General features: G+C 30.3%; 1 protein-coding gene across 2 annotated transcripts in view; it reads left to right on the forward strand.

The window, feature by feature from the left end:
• LOC121117709 (gamma-aminobutyric acid receptor subunit alpha-6) overlaps positions 1–16915 on the forward strand; it is a 38681-nt gene that overhangs the window by 12490 nt on the left and 9276 nt on the right. For both annotated transcript variants that reach the window (XM_040712191.2, XM_071888246.1), the window contains 2 exons: positions 13831–13904; positions 16035–16153. In XM_040712191.2, the coding sequence (XP_040568125.1) occupies positions 13831–13904; positions 16035–16153 (193 nt within the window). The remainder of the gene's footprint in view (positions 1–13830; positions 13905–16034; positions 16154–16915) is intronic.

Genomic DNA, 16915 nt, shown 5'->3' on the forward strand with positions numbered 1-16915 from the left:
GTTAGCTTCGAAGCTTTTTCTCCTTCATTATTTGGCCTTCTTATACTTTTAGTATGTTACCTAAGAGGAGTTTGACATTTACGTGATTTATACACTGAGTATATAAAATATACATGTTCATTCTTCATAAAATAAATCTTGAGGATCTGACCCTCTCGCAAACTCCGCCTAAGGCCATCCATAGACTACATTTAAAAAAAAATTTTACCTCCCCCCGTTTTGTTAAGTTGTCATTATTATCATTAAATATTTTTCGAACCTTTAAGAACTTTGAACGCATAAAATCAATACTTAGATATAGGATAAAATATCCAATTCTAGATTTCCAAGTTGATTGGAAACATATACAAAGGATAATACATTTTAGAGGAAAACAAATAATTTCTATTTTTAATCAAACTGAGAGATGGCTTAAAATACAGGGTTTCTCTTTGAACCAGAATCGAGCCACGTTATCTGCGCAAAACTTATGGTACTTGGCGGATGTGTGAGAGAGGGAACCATTCTGAGCCCCCGTGTAATTACCCTCCGGGTAGTTGGTCTTCAGCCATGGCAAGATGGTGTACCTAAGTAACTTATAGTAGGCTCCTAGCCAAAAAAAAAAAAAGAACGGATGCATCTTTTTTCCATCAGAAGCCGCAACACTGAGGACTATTGTTTGGGCTGGATATTTGGTGTGGTAAACCTTTTGAACTTTTTTCTTTCGCTTCCGCAAGCCAGTGGTTGTTCCGGTGGTTGTAGAATTGATCAACAGTGAAAATGTTCTTGTCCGAGAAAGTTTTAAAAATTGACCGATTTGCCTTCATCCAAGCGAGGATTTTCTTGCACTTCTCGAACCTTTTGGATTTCATGCCCTCCGTCAAAATGTGGTGTGGGGTATTTTTGAAAGAAACTCAACCCAAAGTGGGGTTTATAACCATCCTGATGATCCTTGGAGCCACATAGAAGTCGTTGGGATCCTCCTTTATATTCTCCTCACAACATAACACGAATTTCGTATCCCTCCTTAAATTATGTCCTCTACTTTCTGACATCCTGGAGAGATCTTCCCCATTTTTTTCATCTAGCCCAACTTAAAAACCAGGCCTAGAACACTTAACAATTTCTTTACTCTTCATCAAATCAACTCCAGCATCTTTTGCTTATTGCTCGCTCATGATGATGAAATGACTAAATGATTAGTATAATTTGTTTATGTAAAAAAGGACGACGGAAACAGAATATCAAATAATAACTACCAAACCTTTTTATACTAAGGAGAATATTCAATAGGCCTTTACTTTTAAATTTGCTTCTTAATAAATATTTTATATGATGCCTTGTTTTATTTATTTTCCTCTGGTCTTTATATATTTATATATTTTTCATTTTAATAATATTTATTTTAGTATAATAAAGTCATAATCTGAGATAAAATATAGAAGTGAATAGAAAATTATCAATAATGAAGCATCCTCAAATGGTAATGATAAATGTTCCTCTAAATTTTCTACTTTGGTAATACATCATGGCTTAGAGATTCCATTTTTGTTTTTCATTGAATGTAATTTGGTTAAGAGATACTTTTACAGAGACAAAATTGAAATTTGACAACTTCTCAAAATATACTACATAATTCCATAATTTCTAATGCACTTGTGCCGTACTTGTAGATTAAAGGAAGTGGCAAAAATCTGTCAGGAAAACATGATTCCAATTGGTCTGAAAAGGCTCTCTGTATTTTTTGTCGAAGCATTTAACTATTTGCAATACTTCACGCGATTCTAATACATACATTGAAAGCCACTTAGTACTTGGTTCATCATAAATAAATTTAAAACCTTTTTGAAGTGTTAAACAGTCTACTAAATAATTATCTATGACAGTGTTTGACCTAATGTTTAATGTAATAATTTGTAATAATGTTCTTCAATGATATTTATCAAAGAATATGAATATTACTATGCTATATATTAGTTCATTTCACTTTAGAATCAGAATCCGGCTCCAACTTAATTAACTTGTAAAACAAATATTAATTTAAATTCCATTGTCAATGTTTAATTCAATCAATTAATTTATTCATTGAATTAATGGAAATACATATTTAATGACGACAGAAACTACTCTAAAATAATTATTCGACACTCTATAATTATCTAATTTGATTAATAGCCGTACGTATGGTTGGGAACAATTCCATGGGAAGGTTTCAGGCCTCCAAAATTTTTAGGTACCTCATGAGATGGTTAATAACCATTTAAAGATTTTTTGGGAGGAGATCATTTTAGCTGTTATGACGTTTTATTAAATTTGTTACAAACAGCTACGAGATGATCAAATTAAAAATAAGTCCCACTTCGTATCAAACAGAGCATAAGCAGAAATTACTTCGTTTTCGATCCTCAATTTTACTCTTATTTCAACAGGATTTATAACTATCCAACAAAACCTTAACATTACTCTCAGTCATTCATGAGTACACACACACACTCGTAGGTATACTTTACAACTTAGATGTTCGCTCTTCAATAGTGAAAGAATAACGATGGCAACTTTAAAAAATAAAAATAAACACTGTTTGAACTACCAACAACATCAAAACTAACATGATAAGGATTAGGATTGACAACCCTACATACGAGGGTCGTTTGAAAAGTCCGTGCAAAGTCCGAGAGGGGGCACGACTGGCACTTATCGAGGTTATATTTAGTTAGTAGTCTCTCTTGGAAGAACACGCACCAACTTTCAGTGTATTTCTTTCTGTTTGGCACTCCTTTGAATCGAAGAAGGGGAGTTATTTTCAAAAAAATGAAACTTGATAAACATTACGGGGACTTTGCACTTTCGATTAGAACAGTTTAGAAGTGGTTTCAAAATTTTCAGAGAGGTCATATGGGCACAAGTGACACTGAACGTTCTGGACGCCCTGTTGATGTTACTACTCCAGAAATTATTTATAAAATCCATGACAGAGTGATGGATAGTGCTGTGGGCATTTCGAATGAACGGATACATAATATTTTGTATCAACATTTGTTGATGACAAAGCTATCCACAAGATAATAAAAACCGTATGAAGTGATGCAAGGACGGTTTGCAGCTGTCCTAGAAGAATCTGCAGAACTTTAAGCGTCGTTTCGTCACTGTGGATGAAACATGGATACATCACTACTCTCCTGAAACCAAACAACAATATAAACAATTGGTTATCATGGGAGAATTTGAGCCAAAAAAGGCGAAGACCGTTCCACGATTCAACAATGCCAAACAGAAAGAAATAGATCAATCTGGCTGAAAGTTGATGTGTGTTCTTCCAAGAGATGCTACTAACTAAACATACTCTTGATACGCGCCAATAGTACGATCTCTCAGACTTTGCACGGACTTTTAAAACGACCCTCGTATATGTACAAAGCTTAAGGGAATGTGTTCATGTATGTAACGCTGAGGTGTTATAAGTGTAAATTCTTGTTGAAATGGAATTGAGTATCAAAAACGAAGTATTTCATTCATATGTCCTTGCTTGATATGGAGTGGAGTTAGTGTTTATTTCTTTCATCTTGATCGCAGCTGCACACAGCTAATTTAATAAAATATCATGAAAGCTAAGTTGCTCTCTTTCCAAACATTCATCAAATTGTAAGGGTTAGCCGTATAATACTCAAGGTGACTATATATGAAGGTGAGGCAACAAGGATCTTCTAAGGCAGTCTGGTTGGCGTTAGCTGAATTAACTGACGTAGTGACGTCACTGTTGTGGCAGTTCAGATAATTTCATTGAAGTGAAGTGCACTAATTTGGGTCTCTTAAGCAAAAATGGCGTAATTTCGAGGTTCAAAACGCTTTTGTGCCATGTCCTGCTGTCCCAATCCACTGGATGCCCAGTATTTTCCATTTCCGCAAAAAAATTTGATGCTCCAGAGTCTTTTGATCTCAGCCTGCAGTAGAAAAGATCCAATTTATATTAAGAATACTAAGATTTGTGATAGGCATTTTACATCCAATGATTTTGAGCGGAATCTCCAGGCTGAGCTTCTTGATTTAAAGGCTAGGAATAAATTAAAAAGGGAATGTTAATCTCCATTCGTTCAACAGACTCATTATTTTCAAGTATCAAGGATAATGGAATCAAGATTGTCTGGAGAATGTATTCTCACGGATTCGTGCCATCACATGAAACAATACTCATCCATCTCCAGTGGAAGCCCTCATAAGAATGTAATTGGAAAAAATCATGAACTTGTCTAAAGAAATCCAGCTGTTGAAGATGAGTTAAATGAAAAGGATGATGGCGAAATAGTTACCAAATCAATAACGAGTCACTTCTTTTCGTCAAATATACAAGAAAATGAGCATGATGAAGATGCAATTGAATCATAAGACACTTTGGAAGATTCTGGACTTCTTGAAGCTCTCGAAGCCGAAGAGTAATTACAGCAGATACAGAAGAATCATCTCAAGTTTCCAATGATTGTTCAGATCAGGGTCTAGCTTATATTGCATGATTTTTGGGAAAAAATTTAAAAACCTTTTAAATCTAGGGAAAAAGAGATGTGACTTGGGATTTTATGAAGAAACGTCTAGCCCTTGGATTGAATTGGCCTCTAATTGGCCTTACGATCCCCTCTTGTTAGTTTTTAAAATTTTGTCATTGTCTAGAAAAATATTCCAATGCCTTTCATTGTAACTATGAAGACGCAATTGACAAAAACCCAAACGTATTTTAAAGGCTGCATAATCATCTAATTTAATTATATTCTAACTGACCTAAAGAAGTCATCATATCCTTTGGGAAAACGAGAGCAAGAATGCGATTAAATACCTTTATTAAAAAGCTCAATCTGAAGATCATAAGTGCTAATCTGAGAAAACTGTTACAGATTAGTCAATTTACAAATTAATATTTATTATTCATGTATGCATGTAAAAAAAATATGTATGCTATAATTTTAAACTTATTGCTATTCTTTTATTCACCACTCTTATATTATGTAATAAAATGACAAATTAGATAATATACATAAAGCATATTTATATAAGCTTACATATAGATAGTTCATTATTATTAATATGGAAATTAATGTTAGTCTTTTTATATAATTAGTACTGAAATTGATTTTATTATTCTATAAAGTATCAAGCAAGGATATCGTCAAGTTTCATAACAATCGAAATAAGTATTGAAAAGGATTTACTTTTATAGATATTAATATCTATATATGCTAAAATACCTTTGCTTTTTATACTTTTTGGCATGGTCCTAAGTTTACCATTTTGTACTATAAAAGAATTTTAATTATATTTATTTACTTTATTTGGTTTGCCTTACAATGAATTAAGTCTGGATTTCAAAATTATTACTTAACAATTAAATAGGACAGAGTGCTATGTGCCTCAACAGTGACGTCATTAAATTTTCCTTCTTCTCTTGATAATGAAAAAAAAAAAAAAAAAACATAAGCGTAAAATTTTCTTGCTGCCTCATTTTTATATATAGTCACCTTGATAATACTAGAAACCTGTAAGCGAAGGGTCAAGCGCGCCCGCTGCAAAAGAGTTAGAAGAACTGAGGATTACTACCATGACATGTATTGTATTTAAATAGTCTAACATATACCTATATAAAAATCCGGCCTTTGAAATGATTAAATCATAGTTTTTGTGAAATTATTTTAATTCCAAAATCAAGCCTATCACAGGCCTCTTTTTTAAGTATAGGTACACAATTGACTAGATTTTAATCTAACAAATGTGTGCTTTTTTCATAAAAATACGGCAAATGGTTGCCAAAGCCCTTATGAACTTAAGTTATATCAATGTAGTAGTTTCTCAGTTCTTTTACGCCTTTCTACAGTGGTTGCGCTTTAGCCTTCGTTTGTAGGTTTCTAGTATTAAATGCAGTGATGAATAACCAGTGGAGAATGCCCATGCTGAAAAAAACACCAAAAAACCAAAAATGAATATGTTAACCCTGACAATTTGAAAAATATAGTGGATGAGAGAAAGAATAATGCTCATGACGTCTCATGAGATCAGCTGCAATCAGCTGTCACAGGAGAGGAAGGAGAAAATGATATAAACAAAGAAATTTGCTAGAGTTACTCCGATGTCGATCCCCAATTCTACTCTGAGCCCAAAAAGATAACTCCGCAACAAATCTTCGTCTTATATGTTTATACTCGAATGGTCAATCAGGTTCTGAATATATTTGAATCTATTTAGGAAAGGAAGTTCACTACTCACGAATGTACTAATGATGACAACTGCTAAGGAAAAGAAAATTCATTCTTCAGATCGTCAATTAAAAAAAAAAAAAAAAAAAAAACCGGCCCAGTTAAAAAATACACTGGATTTGCATTATTAATAATATGGGTATGCATGTTTAATTTCGGTTTCTTTTTTTACTTCCAGAAAATGTTCCCTATTTACAACTCTACCTATAAATATTAACTTGATAATGCATCATCTTGTTATCGAGGTTTACCAGCAAGAAATTTCTTCCCTTACTTTCTCTCACTCTTCGTTCTTTCTAAAGGAGAACGGAGACCTTTTTCATGCGTGAAAATGCTGAATAGATTTCATTTTTTCCCCGACTTCCTTTTTATACATTCACATTTACACATTTATTTAAAAAAATAATTTGTACGTTCATCATTCCATGTTTCACCATTAATTTGTATAGATTTTGATATATCCTCATTATTGAAAGCAAGAAACATCATTATTAAGGAATCAGTAAGTAAATGCATTATTAACAATCAATAAATTTGAACAAAATGTATTTTAATTTGTAGAAAATTTCATCTATATTATCTAATTGATTCAATATTAGTAACAAATGTTTTAAAAGATGAATTTTAGACTTTGACGTTGACTAGGTTTTTCAACTGTACTCCTTTGGCCAGACTTGTTCTTTTTTTACACCAAGTCCAGGGGGCCTTTTTCATAAGTCCACGAAATCTCCAGTTCTATTACTGTTTTTTTTGACAATTTGACAAAATGTATTTTTTTTAAATATGTAAATGGCCAATTTGACAAGAAACTTATTTTTTTCAATTGCTATAGTAATTAAGATTCATCTAAAGTTGGGTGGGGGGCATGAAGGCTCATAGCCTTCATGGTTTCGAAGCCACTGATTTCGTGCTACTAGCAATATGGTATGGCATTCTGATATCCCAAAAATGTAACTTAAATTTCCTCAAGGGATAAAAGTACTTCAGGAAAATAACATTAGATGGCCAACTCCTATTTTTCCGAATATTGGGGATTTCTAATGATTACCTTTTTTTAATAAAAATTTTATATACTAAATTACTTATATAAAGAATAATATCATTTGGAGCTCATTTATGGAAATATAGATATGGTTGTCATTACTATACATATGTATTATGTTCATAGGCGTCATATTTCTTAAAATTAAGAAAGGATTTCAAGGACGGGACGATTAATTGGAATCATAGAATCAGGTGTTTTTTTTGGCATAGGAATCGGAAAATAATGTTTGATTTGCGATTCCGATTCGTATTTATTACTGGTATTTAAAAATATTGATTACTTTTCTAAGTTGTGGAAAAAAAAAAATTGTCCCCAAATTAAAGAATTTTTGCTTTTTACTATAATTTTTTTTTTCAAAAATTGATTATCTAATTTATTTTTTCAAATTTTATTTCGAAAAAAAATAATTTTTTTAAATTTTTTTCCAAATTTTTTTATTTTCTTTGAGCAAATATGTATTTTTGAAATTTTTCTCCAAAAAACTTATTTTTTTGGTGAATAATTGGGTATTTTTGATTTTTTTTTCCAAAAAATTAATTTTTTGAGATTAGCCATGGGTTTTTGAAACTTTTTTCCCAAAAGATTAATTATTTATGAGTAGTTGTGGATTTTGAAAAAATTGTAAATATAAAAAATATTATATTGAAATTTGTTTTTCAAAAAATTGGATATTTGAAATTCAATTTTTTTATTTTTTTCCCCCCAAAATTTTAATTTTTGGATTTTTTTTTAAAAGTTCAAAAAACCAAGCGCCCCCACCCCCAAAAAAAAATTATTTTTATTTTTTATCTAAACATTTCCAAAAACCAAGCTCCCAAAAAAAAAAGATGTATATAATTGTGCATATATGTGTTAATTGAAGTGTCTTCGTAATATTATTATCGACTTCAGAGAGTAATTATTAGGAACCAACTTACATACATGAACACTTACATTGTGTAGATATTACGTCATATTATATGAATGTAACGAAGGTCAAATGGTTCCATAGATTGTGAATAACATTGGCTAAATCTCTAAGGAACAAGGGGAAATGCCTTTGTACAATCCATATTTAATCTTGGGTCTTTGTGCAACAAAAAATTATTAAGGCTAATCAAATTAGACTAATTAATGAATGGTATGAGTCTCATCATTAAAACCGTCCATTCCTTCTTCTAGCTATAATTTTTATGATATAAATATAATTGTAGTTGAGAAGAAGGAAAATATTCTTTGAACAGCCGATTCATGAAGAAATCGAACACACAATCAAAAACATGTGGAAATTTTAAATTATATCTACAAAATATTGATTATATTTTATGCATTTATTCATTTTTTTTATATGACACGCTAATCAAATGTCAGTTTTGAATTAATGAGAAGAAGCCATGGAAATCTGAGATTTTGGATTTAAAGAATCTCCTTACATTTTTTGTTGTTTCCCTAACATTTGTTTGTATTCTTTTCTTGATTTATAAAGTTCATGTAGAAAAAAAGGGAATAGATTACACAAAATCACGTATGTAAAAGTGATATATTTACCTGAACTTTTTTTTTGTACAAATCTAAACGATTTGCAACTTCAAGGACTTCTATTGCATATCATAGTCCATTAATTCCCAACCGGTACTCCAGTTGACGCTCTTTTTTTCTTAAAAAGCTGGAGGGGCTCGTTATCCCTATAAAAAATTATCCTCTTATCTAAAATAATTTAAATGTCAAAATATATTTTTTCAATTTGTCTAATCTAAAAAAGGTTATTCGTTCAAATTTAGTATCTTCTTCCAAAAAAGTTGAACAGTTAAAATTTTATAAAAAAGGTTTTTTCCTAAAAAATATTGCCTGCTTGGACAAAAGTCCTACTTTGCCCATGGAGAGGAGATTATCTCATTTAAGGAACTTGGTGTTTAGATCTTATTCATGTTAAGAAGATATTTTGGTTTCGCCTGAACAGTGTTAAGGAGAACCATTTAAAGACAAGGGAGAGAGACAAAACGAAATATATGAACGATTTTAAGAAAAAATATTAAAGAAAAAATAGCATTGGAAAAAATGGCGAGAAAAAAAAGGAAAAGTTTCAAACTAGAAAAAATGGCGAAATTATTTTAAACTGATATAATACTTATCACCAATAGAATATACAATTAAGATCGAATAAAAATAAACGAACACGACAGTAGTTCGAATGGAAGAAGTGCCAATCACTTATTTCTAAGTTATAAATCATAATCTCATAGACATGATGAATAAATTATTCCTATTTGGCAACACTCTCGGATTGACGAACAAACATTAACATGATATTAGGCAAGATCAGTTGTTTTCCTCTTCCTTATGATCAAGTATATGTATGTCAGAAGACGAGGCATTTGGCTGTGGTGAGACAAATCAGAGAAGATTCGGGGAGGCAGTCAAATGTTGGTTCGTTGGAGAGCCCGAGGAAAACTGTAAAGCTCACTAGAGTTTGAACAATCTGAAATTGTATTAGAGCGATGGTCTTCGTCTCTTCATAAACCTTCCTTCTTGTTCAAAGATAAAGAAACAGGCTGAATTACGTAGTTACTCAAAGGACTGGAATCCTCAAACTGGTATATTTAGGACTGTGAATTCATATTCCAATGGATATCGAGCCAAGCTATGAGATCGATAACAAATTATTTATAGGCTCATTAAACGAATTTTTAAGGGTATTTAATTTTTTTAGTATGGTACAATTACATTTGAATATGCTACTACGTTTGTAATAATGGTTTTCATTGATATTTAACAAAGAATATGAATATTATAATTCTATGTATTCATTCATTTAAATGAGAATCCAGCTCAAACTTCATTAACTTGTAAAACAAATATTAATGTAAATTTCTTTGTCAATTTTTAATTCAATCAATTAATTTATTCATTGAATAAATGTAAATACATATTTTATGACAACAGAAACGACTCTAAAAAAACTATTAGACAATCTTGAAATTATCTAATTTGGTTAATAGCAGTATGTATGGCTAGAACCAACCAAAGTTTCAGGCCTCGAGTCTTGTCCAATATCAATAATCCATCAGTGTAATGATATTATAATGGACAACGGAGAGTTAAGTGACTAGCAATTCTACCATTCGAACCGCTATCGTGTTTTTTTATTTTTATTTTATCTTAATCTATATATTAAAGGTGAATATCCGTGTGTGAGTATGTTTGTCCTTCAATCACGGCAGAACCAATAGATGGGGCTTGCTGAAAATTTTCATGTAAGTTCATAACGCTCCAGAAACGGTTCTGTTAACAATTGTTTTTTATCTTTAAGGCCATGGCGGCCCTTAAATAACATTTTTTAGCACTTTGCCTGTACAACCTGATGGCGGGGTGTATTTTGGATCTTAGAAGGGTTCATTGATGCTCAGGGAAGCGGTGGTGGAAGAATTTAACCTGCCTCAGGGACCAGCATCCCACAACCCGTAGAAGGTGGTGTATTGGGTTTATATTAGAAGAGGTTCTTGGTTCTTAGAAATGCAGCGGTGATGCAGTTTAAACTGCCTTGAGGCCCAGTACTTCAGCTGCATAACCTGAGAGATGGGGTGTATTTTGGGATATTAATATAAAATAATATTTAATTTACGATTGCGATTCTTATTTACATATTACCGGTATTTAATTATTAATTACTTTACAAAGTTATGAAAAAAAAAATAATAATAATAATTTGTACTTTAAAACTTAATATATGATTTTTTTTTTTCAAAAAGTTTAATTTTCCCAATTCTTTTCCCCAAAAATTTAATTATTTGTAAATAACTATATATTTTTTTGAAATTTTTCTCCGAAAAATTAAATTTTTGAAATTTTTTTGAGAACAGCTAAAGATTTTTAACATTTTTTTATAAAAAAATTAATATTTCGAAATTTTTTGCCTGGGACATTTAGAAATTAAAAGTTAAATAAGAATTCTTCTGCTAAATATAAAAACAAAAATTAAGACCGTAAAATTTTAAGAATAATTCTCATTTTGGTTTTATGGGTATAAGTTTACTACAGTATAGGCTCTCATCTTCCACACGATGAGAAAGTGGTTGCTTTATTCTAGGTCAGACGCTGACCTCGTAGTATTGCAACTGCTTCCTTGAACATCAAGGAAACCTCATAATATCCCAAAATACACGCCGGTTCTCAGGTTGTACAGGTGGAGTAATGGACAATAATACAGTCTAAACTCTACTGTCGACGTGTGTCTAAGAACCAAGGAATCCTTCTAATATGCTATAATACACGCAACCCCACGGGTTTTGCAAGTGAATCTTTTTCAATATTTGAAATTTGAAAATTTAATTAAAATGGTATTTTTCAAGTATTACTTAAAATAATAAAGAATCAGAATCGGGAATTTTTACTAGAATCGCATTAGGATTTTTTTATTTTTTGAATCGTCCCTTCACTAATTTTTATATTCTATTAGTTTAGTTTTAGTCCTTATATATTCTGTCCAGTCAGGACAGAATATATAAGGACTATAAGAATATATAAGGATATTAGGACAGGTCCTTGAGAAAGTTAGTCCTTCGGACTTTCAGTACAAGAACTGATACAATAAATATAAAATAAAGTTGATTTACGTCTTCAAGGACCGAACTTTATAAGTTTTAGGACTTATATGGAGGACAGAACTGTATCAGACCGAGACTTAACTGGAAGGGACTGGCGTCTTCAGTCCTAAATAAGGATCCATACAACACTTATCCTAATGAGGAAATTCATATTGGTAATACTATGCAGTAGACTATATAACAAAATATGTACGACTTAATATCAAATAAAGTCACGCGTGTTTTGTGACGCCACTTTATTGAAAAAGAATGATGATAAATTGTATAAATATTTCTTTATTATTATGTCAGCAAAAAAAAAAAAAAAAAGGTTTAACATACATATGTTTATTTGTTTAATGAAGGGGCATGTAAAATACAATCAAGTGACTTGTTTCAAAGAACTTATTCTTGTACCAGATGTGCTTTCTCTCTCGTATCAGAGCCGGAAAAATAGGATGTCACTCGGAATTATTTAGATAATGACTTTAATAAAGATAAAAATTCACCATTTGATATTTAATTTATGAATTTTTTTAATGAACAGCTGTGGATTTTTGAAAAAAATTAGTGATGGCTATTAAAAAAAAAAAAAATCCAATTGCCGATGTCGATTCTTTGATTTAATAATAGTTAAAAAATACCACTTTGCTATCAGGGTCGTCCACAGATTTATATTTTAGGGGGCATGGTTATTGGAATTTTTTGAAAAAAAAAAGAATCTAAAAACTAAAATTTTTTTATTATAAAAAATCAATCAAAAAGTTAACTATTTTTTGAAAAAAAAAATTTCCAAAATCCCGAGCTATTCATAAAAAATTAAATTTTTTGTAAAAATTTCAAAAATTTCCATCTGTTTTCCAAAAAAAATTGGAAAATTAAATTTCAAATATAAAGTTTTTTGTTGAAAAATTTCAAAATACATAGTTATTTAAAGAAATTTAATTTTTTTCATGAAAAATTTGTAAAATTTAATTTTTTTCATGAAAAATTTGTAAAATTTAATTTTTTTCATGAAAAATTTGTAAAATTTAATTTTTTTCATGAAAAATTTGTAAAATTTAATTTTTCCAGAAATTTGAAAAATTTAATTTAATTTCAAATGTTAAAGTTTCTAGTAAAAAGCAAAAATTCCTTTATTTTTGGGGATGGGGCTATTATTTTTCATAACTTAGGAAAGTAATATTAAGTTAAATTAAAGTAATAAATAAAAATTGCAATCGCTAATTAAACATTATTTTCCCGATGGCAATCCCAATTAGGGAAAAAACATCCGAATTTTGATTCCGATTAATCTTCCCATCACTATTTTTTTCCAAAGAAATTAATTTCTTGTGAATCACCAGAAATACTGTAAATTCTTCATTTAAAATACCTCATATCATTTTTGGGTTGCAACATGTACAATTTGCTTATACAAGTTACACCTTGTATAAAACATATAGAAATGGTGTTGAAAAGGTAAACGTCATGTTTGAGAATCCAAGATAGATTTAAATATTCGTATTATTAAATGCTGTTCACAAATATAAATTTTGATCTGTCATCAAAAATAAAAAAAAAGAAGTGGAAAAAAGAAAAAAAGGTTGTAGAATACAATCAGTGTTGCGATCTATGTTATTTAATAATTCTATATTACATATTATGTAGATATATTATATACATCCAATATATTTCATTCACTCTGAAGTATCTTTTTGGTTTCTTTTTCTTTTTTTGAAAAGAAAATAAATATTATTCTTGGTTGAGAAAGTTAAATTTATAAATTCATTTTAAAATTGTCACATAATCACATTATGTATACGTTTGTTACATAACTAATTAATTATGTAACATTAAAAGACATTAAGATATATAAATCAATAACGAAAAAAATGTTTAAAGAATATAATCCATTCAATCCAAGGATTGTCATAGAAATGTAGGGACTAGGCACCAAAGTTACCCATCTTCATTTTGTTTTGAATAACTCAATACTATTGACTAATACGTCATATTTTCTTCTTAGAAACTTCATACCATGAAGCCATCCCTGGTATCTGTCCACATCATACTTCTTGTCCTTGGTAATAAATCTCCGGAGTAAGTATTTTCAATATTTTTAATAGCGGAATCGTGCCGTTTTTAGCGGGAAATGTGTTAGGAGCAAGGATAATTATGGGGCACACTTTTTTCTTTCCTTTCTGGAAATTTGAATTTATTTTCGAATTAGTTTTTTTTTTTAATCAAACAAACTAACCGGGCTCCACAAACTCGGCTCTGCGGTGCAGCCTTATAATTATCTTCGATAACATAAATAATTTTAACCGATTTTTTATGAGACCGGTCTAGATATAAATTTTTTAAATGGTCGAATTAATTTGATGCAACCAAAAACCTAACGGACTCTATGAACAGTCTAGGGTTTCCAACGCTGTTTTATGGGCTACCCAATTTGATGGCAAATTAATATTATATAATGAAATTAATTTTTATTCATAACAGGTAAAGGGTTACCCGGCGTTCCTCGAGGCAATAAAGGTCATTTACAGTGGTCAATGAAATGTTCTAAATGTTAGAGTTTAGAGCACCTGTATATTCAAATAACATACCAACATATTTACATGAAAAAGTTTTTCTAGATGATAAATCGATCTTTTTTTTATTTTTTTGTCAAAAAAATTGCCAAATCGAAAACCGCGAGAAAAGTGTAAAAAAGTTATTAATATAATTTATTTATAATATTGCAAAAATTATTTGATAAAATGTTCCGAAAAGTTCTATTATTATATTATATTTAAGTGTATAGTTTAACGTTCAAAATGCATCGTGTTGTAGCATTTCATCTTTAAAATTCAAAATTGACGTTTGATGAAAAAACAAGAAAAAAAATTGAAATATGATTTAGAAACGGACAGATATTTCAGTTAAACATCAATTTTTATGTGTTTCATTTATATGCAAACGAATTTGTAGACAAATTTCTACAAACTTTATTTTAACTACGAATCCAATATTCCATGGGAATCCATTTTTTTGCACATGGGAAAAAAAAATACTAAACTGCAATTTTCACCGATCTCTTATTTTGCCCATAACTTTTCTGATTTTGAATAAATTTAGAAAACGTTCTCATACCTATAGCTGTTTTTTGAGACGTAAGTCACTTTTTGATTTATAACACAACTTCCTATCTGGTCTTTTGGAGCTCTAAAAACCAATTTTTGTGTTTTATGTATATAATAAGCCCCCTTTATATTACCCCCCCCAAAAAAAAAAAAAAAAAAATAAGGACTCAGTGTTATCCTGAAGAAGTTCAAAAGAAGCATCCATGCAAAGTTTCAACCTCATATGCCTAACGGCGTGGGTACCTATAAAAGACACCCACTAACTCTATTATATGTATACAGATTCGATTACTACGAATACCATTTCTCTATCTGTCTCAATATATTATTTTTTTTATTTTTTGTGTAGTCGTCATTTGCTCAATTCTTCCTCTCATTTTAAATATATTTTGAGATTTATTTTTGTATGAAAATCATTAAACAGATCCTCACAGCTTTAATTACATTATTAATTTAATTATTTGCTTTAATTTAATTACCCAGTTAATAAATACCCTAAGTTCACAGTTTAAAAAGATATAAATCTATTTTAAAAATATATCAACATGTTTTTTTTTAAAGTGAGTTTTCATTGTTTAAAGATCAAATGAAAAACCATTCATAACTTGGTTGTTTTTTATGGTACGCCCTTTTTGAAGACATCAAACAATCTTTCATGGAAAATTCCTGTAAATTGATAAAACAATAGTTATTGACTTTTTTAATGAAAAATATGACAAAAACTCGAAAATCTGAATTTTATAAAAAATATACGATCTCTTTGCACAATAATGAATGTTCTAAATACAATTAGAAGCTGTCAAGAGAAGAAATTTTTGCAATATATAAGTAACAAAGCAGAAGAAAAAATATATATATATTGTTCCCTTTTTTTAAATGTGTATTCAATTAGTAAGGGGGGCGTTAAAATCAAATTCAAAATTAGCCCAACTTTTTGGATATAAGATGATCTTCTAAGCAACTCCAGGACGGGGAGGGGGGTAGTAATAAACTACGCGGGGCCCAGGACATATCCCATATGCTCACCCCTTTAAACTAACACTGATCATCATTCTTAAAACCAAATAGTTCACATCATTTATATATATATTTTTTTTTATATTAGAGCCAAACCTTACAAACAGTCCAACTTTCAATCATTCAACCAATCTCAACGTAATGTTACATTTCTTCTCAATAACCTTTTAAAGCAGTATGACAATAGTTTACGACCTGGGATCGGAGGTAAGAACAATAACTATTGAATGAATATTTCCTTTTTTAATTTTTATACTATATATTTTTTAAAAAGTCACCTAAAGTAGTGTAGTATCAGTAACAAGACAGACTGCACCAGCAAAACCCTTCCACCTTCATCTGGAATATATATTTAAAGTGGTATTAGGAAAACTGATCTTGGAAAATTGCGGATGGAAGATTACCCTGTAGGAAAATTGCTAGTTGGGAAAATAGCCCGCGAGAAAATTACTCCTATTTTGTTTAAACTTCATGATACCAATACAATTTCCGTGCAATTTTTTAAATTCAATTGAATCATCTAAGAAATGGATTGAGAAGATTGGTAAGAAAGGAGGGGAAATAAATAGCTTAGGCCCTCTTAGTTACTACCCCCCCCCCTCCTCCTCATATATTGCAATAATATTATTCACACTTGAAGGTACTCCCTTGGGGATGGAACAAAAAAAAAATTTTTTTTTTTTTTAAATATTTGTCATAAATAATATTAAGGAAATTTATAATATGCTATTATTCATCATGAAATTTTCCTAATTGGAAAATTTGGTCCCTGGCAATCTTCCACGGGCAATTTTCTCAAGGGCACTTTTACGCCCACGATTTAAAGTAACCAGAAATAGAGTTGTATCGATCCTAAAACTGAATTATTTTCTTTACAAGAAGAATTATGTAGACCTTTCACAAAAAAAGTTTACCCACCTTTGATCTAGCATTTTCCTTTCTGTGAAGATACACAGAAAAGTCAGAAAA

Source organism: Lepeophtheirus salmonis, chromosome 5 (genome assembly GCF_016086655.4).
Source record: "Lepeophtheirus salmonis chromosome 5, UVic_Lsal_1.4, whole genome shotgun sequence".
NCBI classification, from domain to species: Eukaryota; Metazoa; Arthropoda; class Copepoda; order Siphonostomatoida; family Caligidae; genus Lepeophtheirus; species Lepeophtheirus salmonis.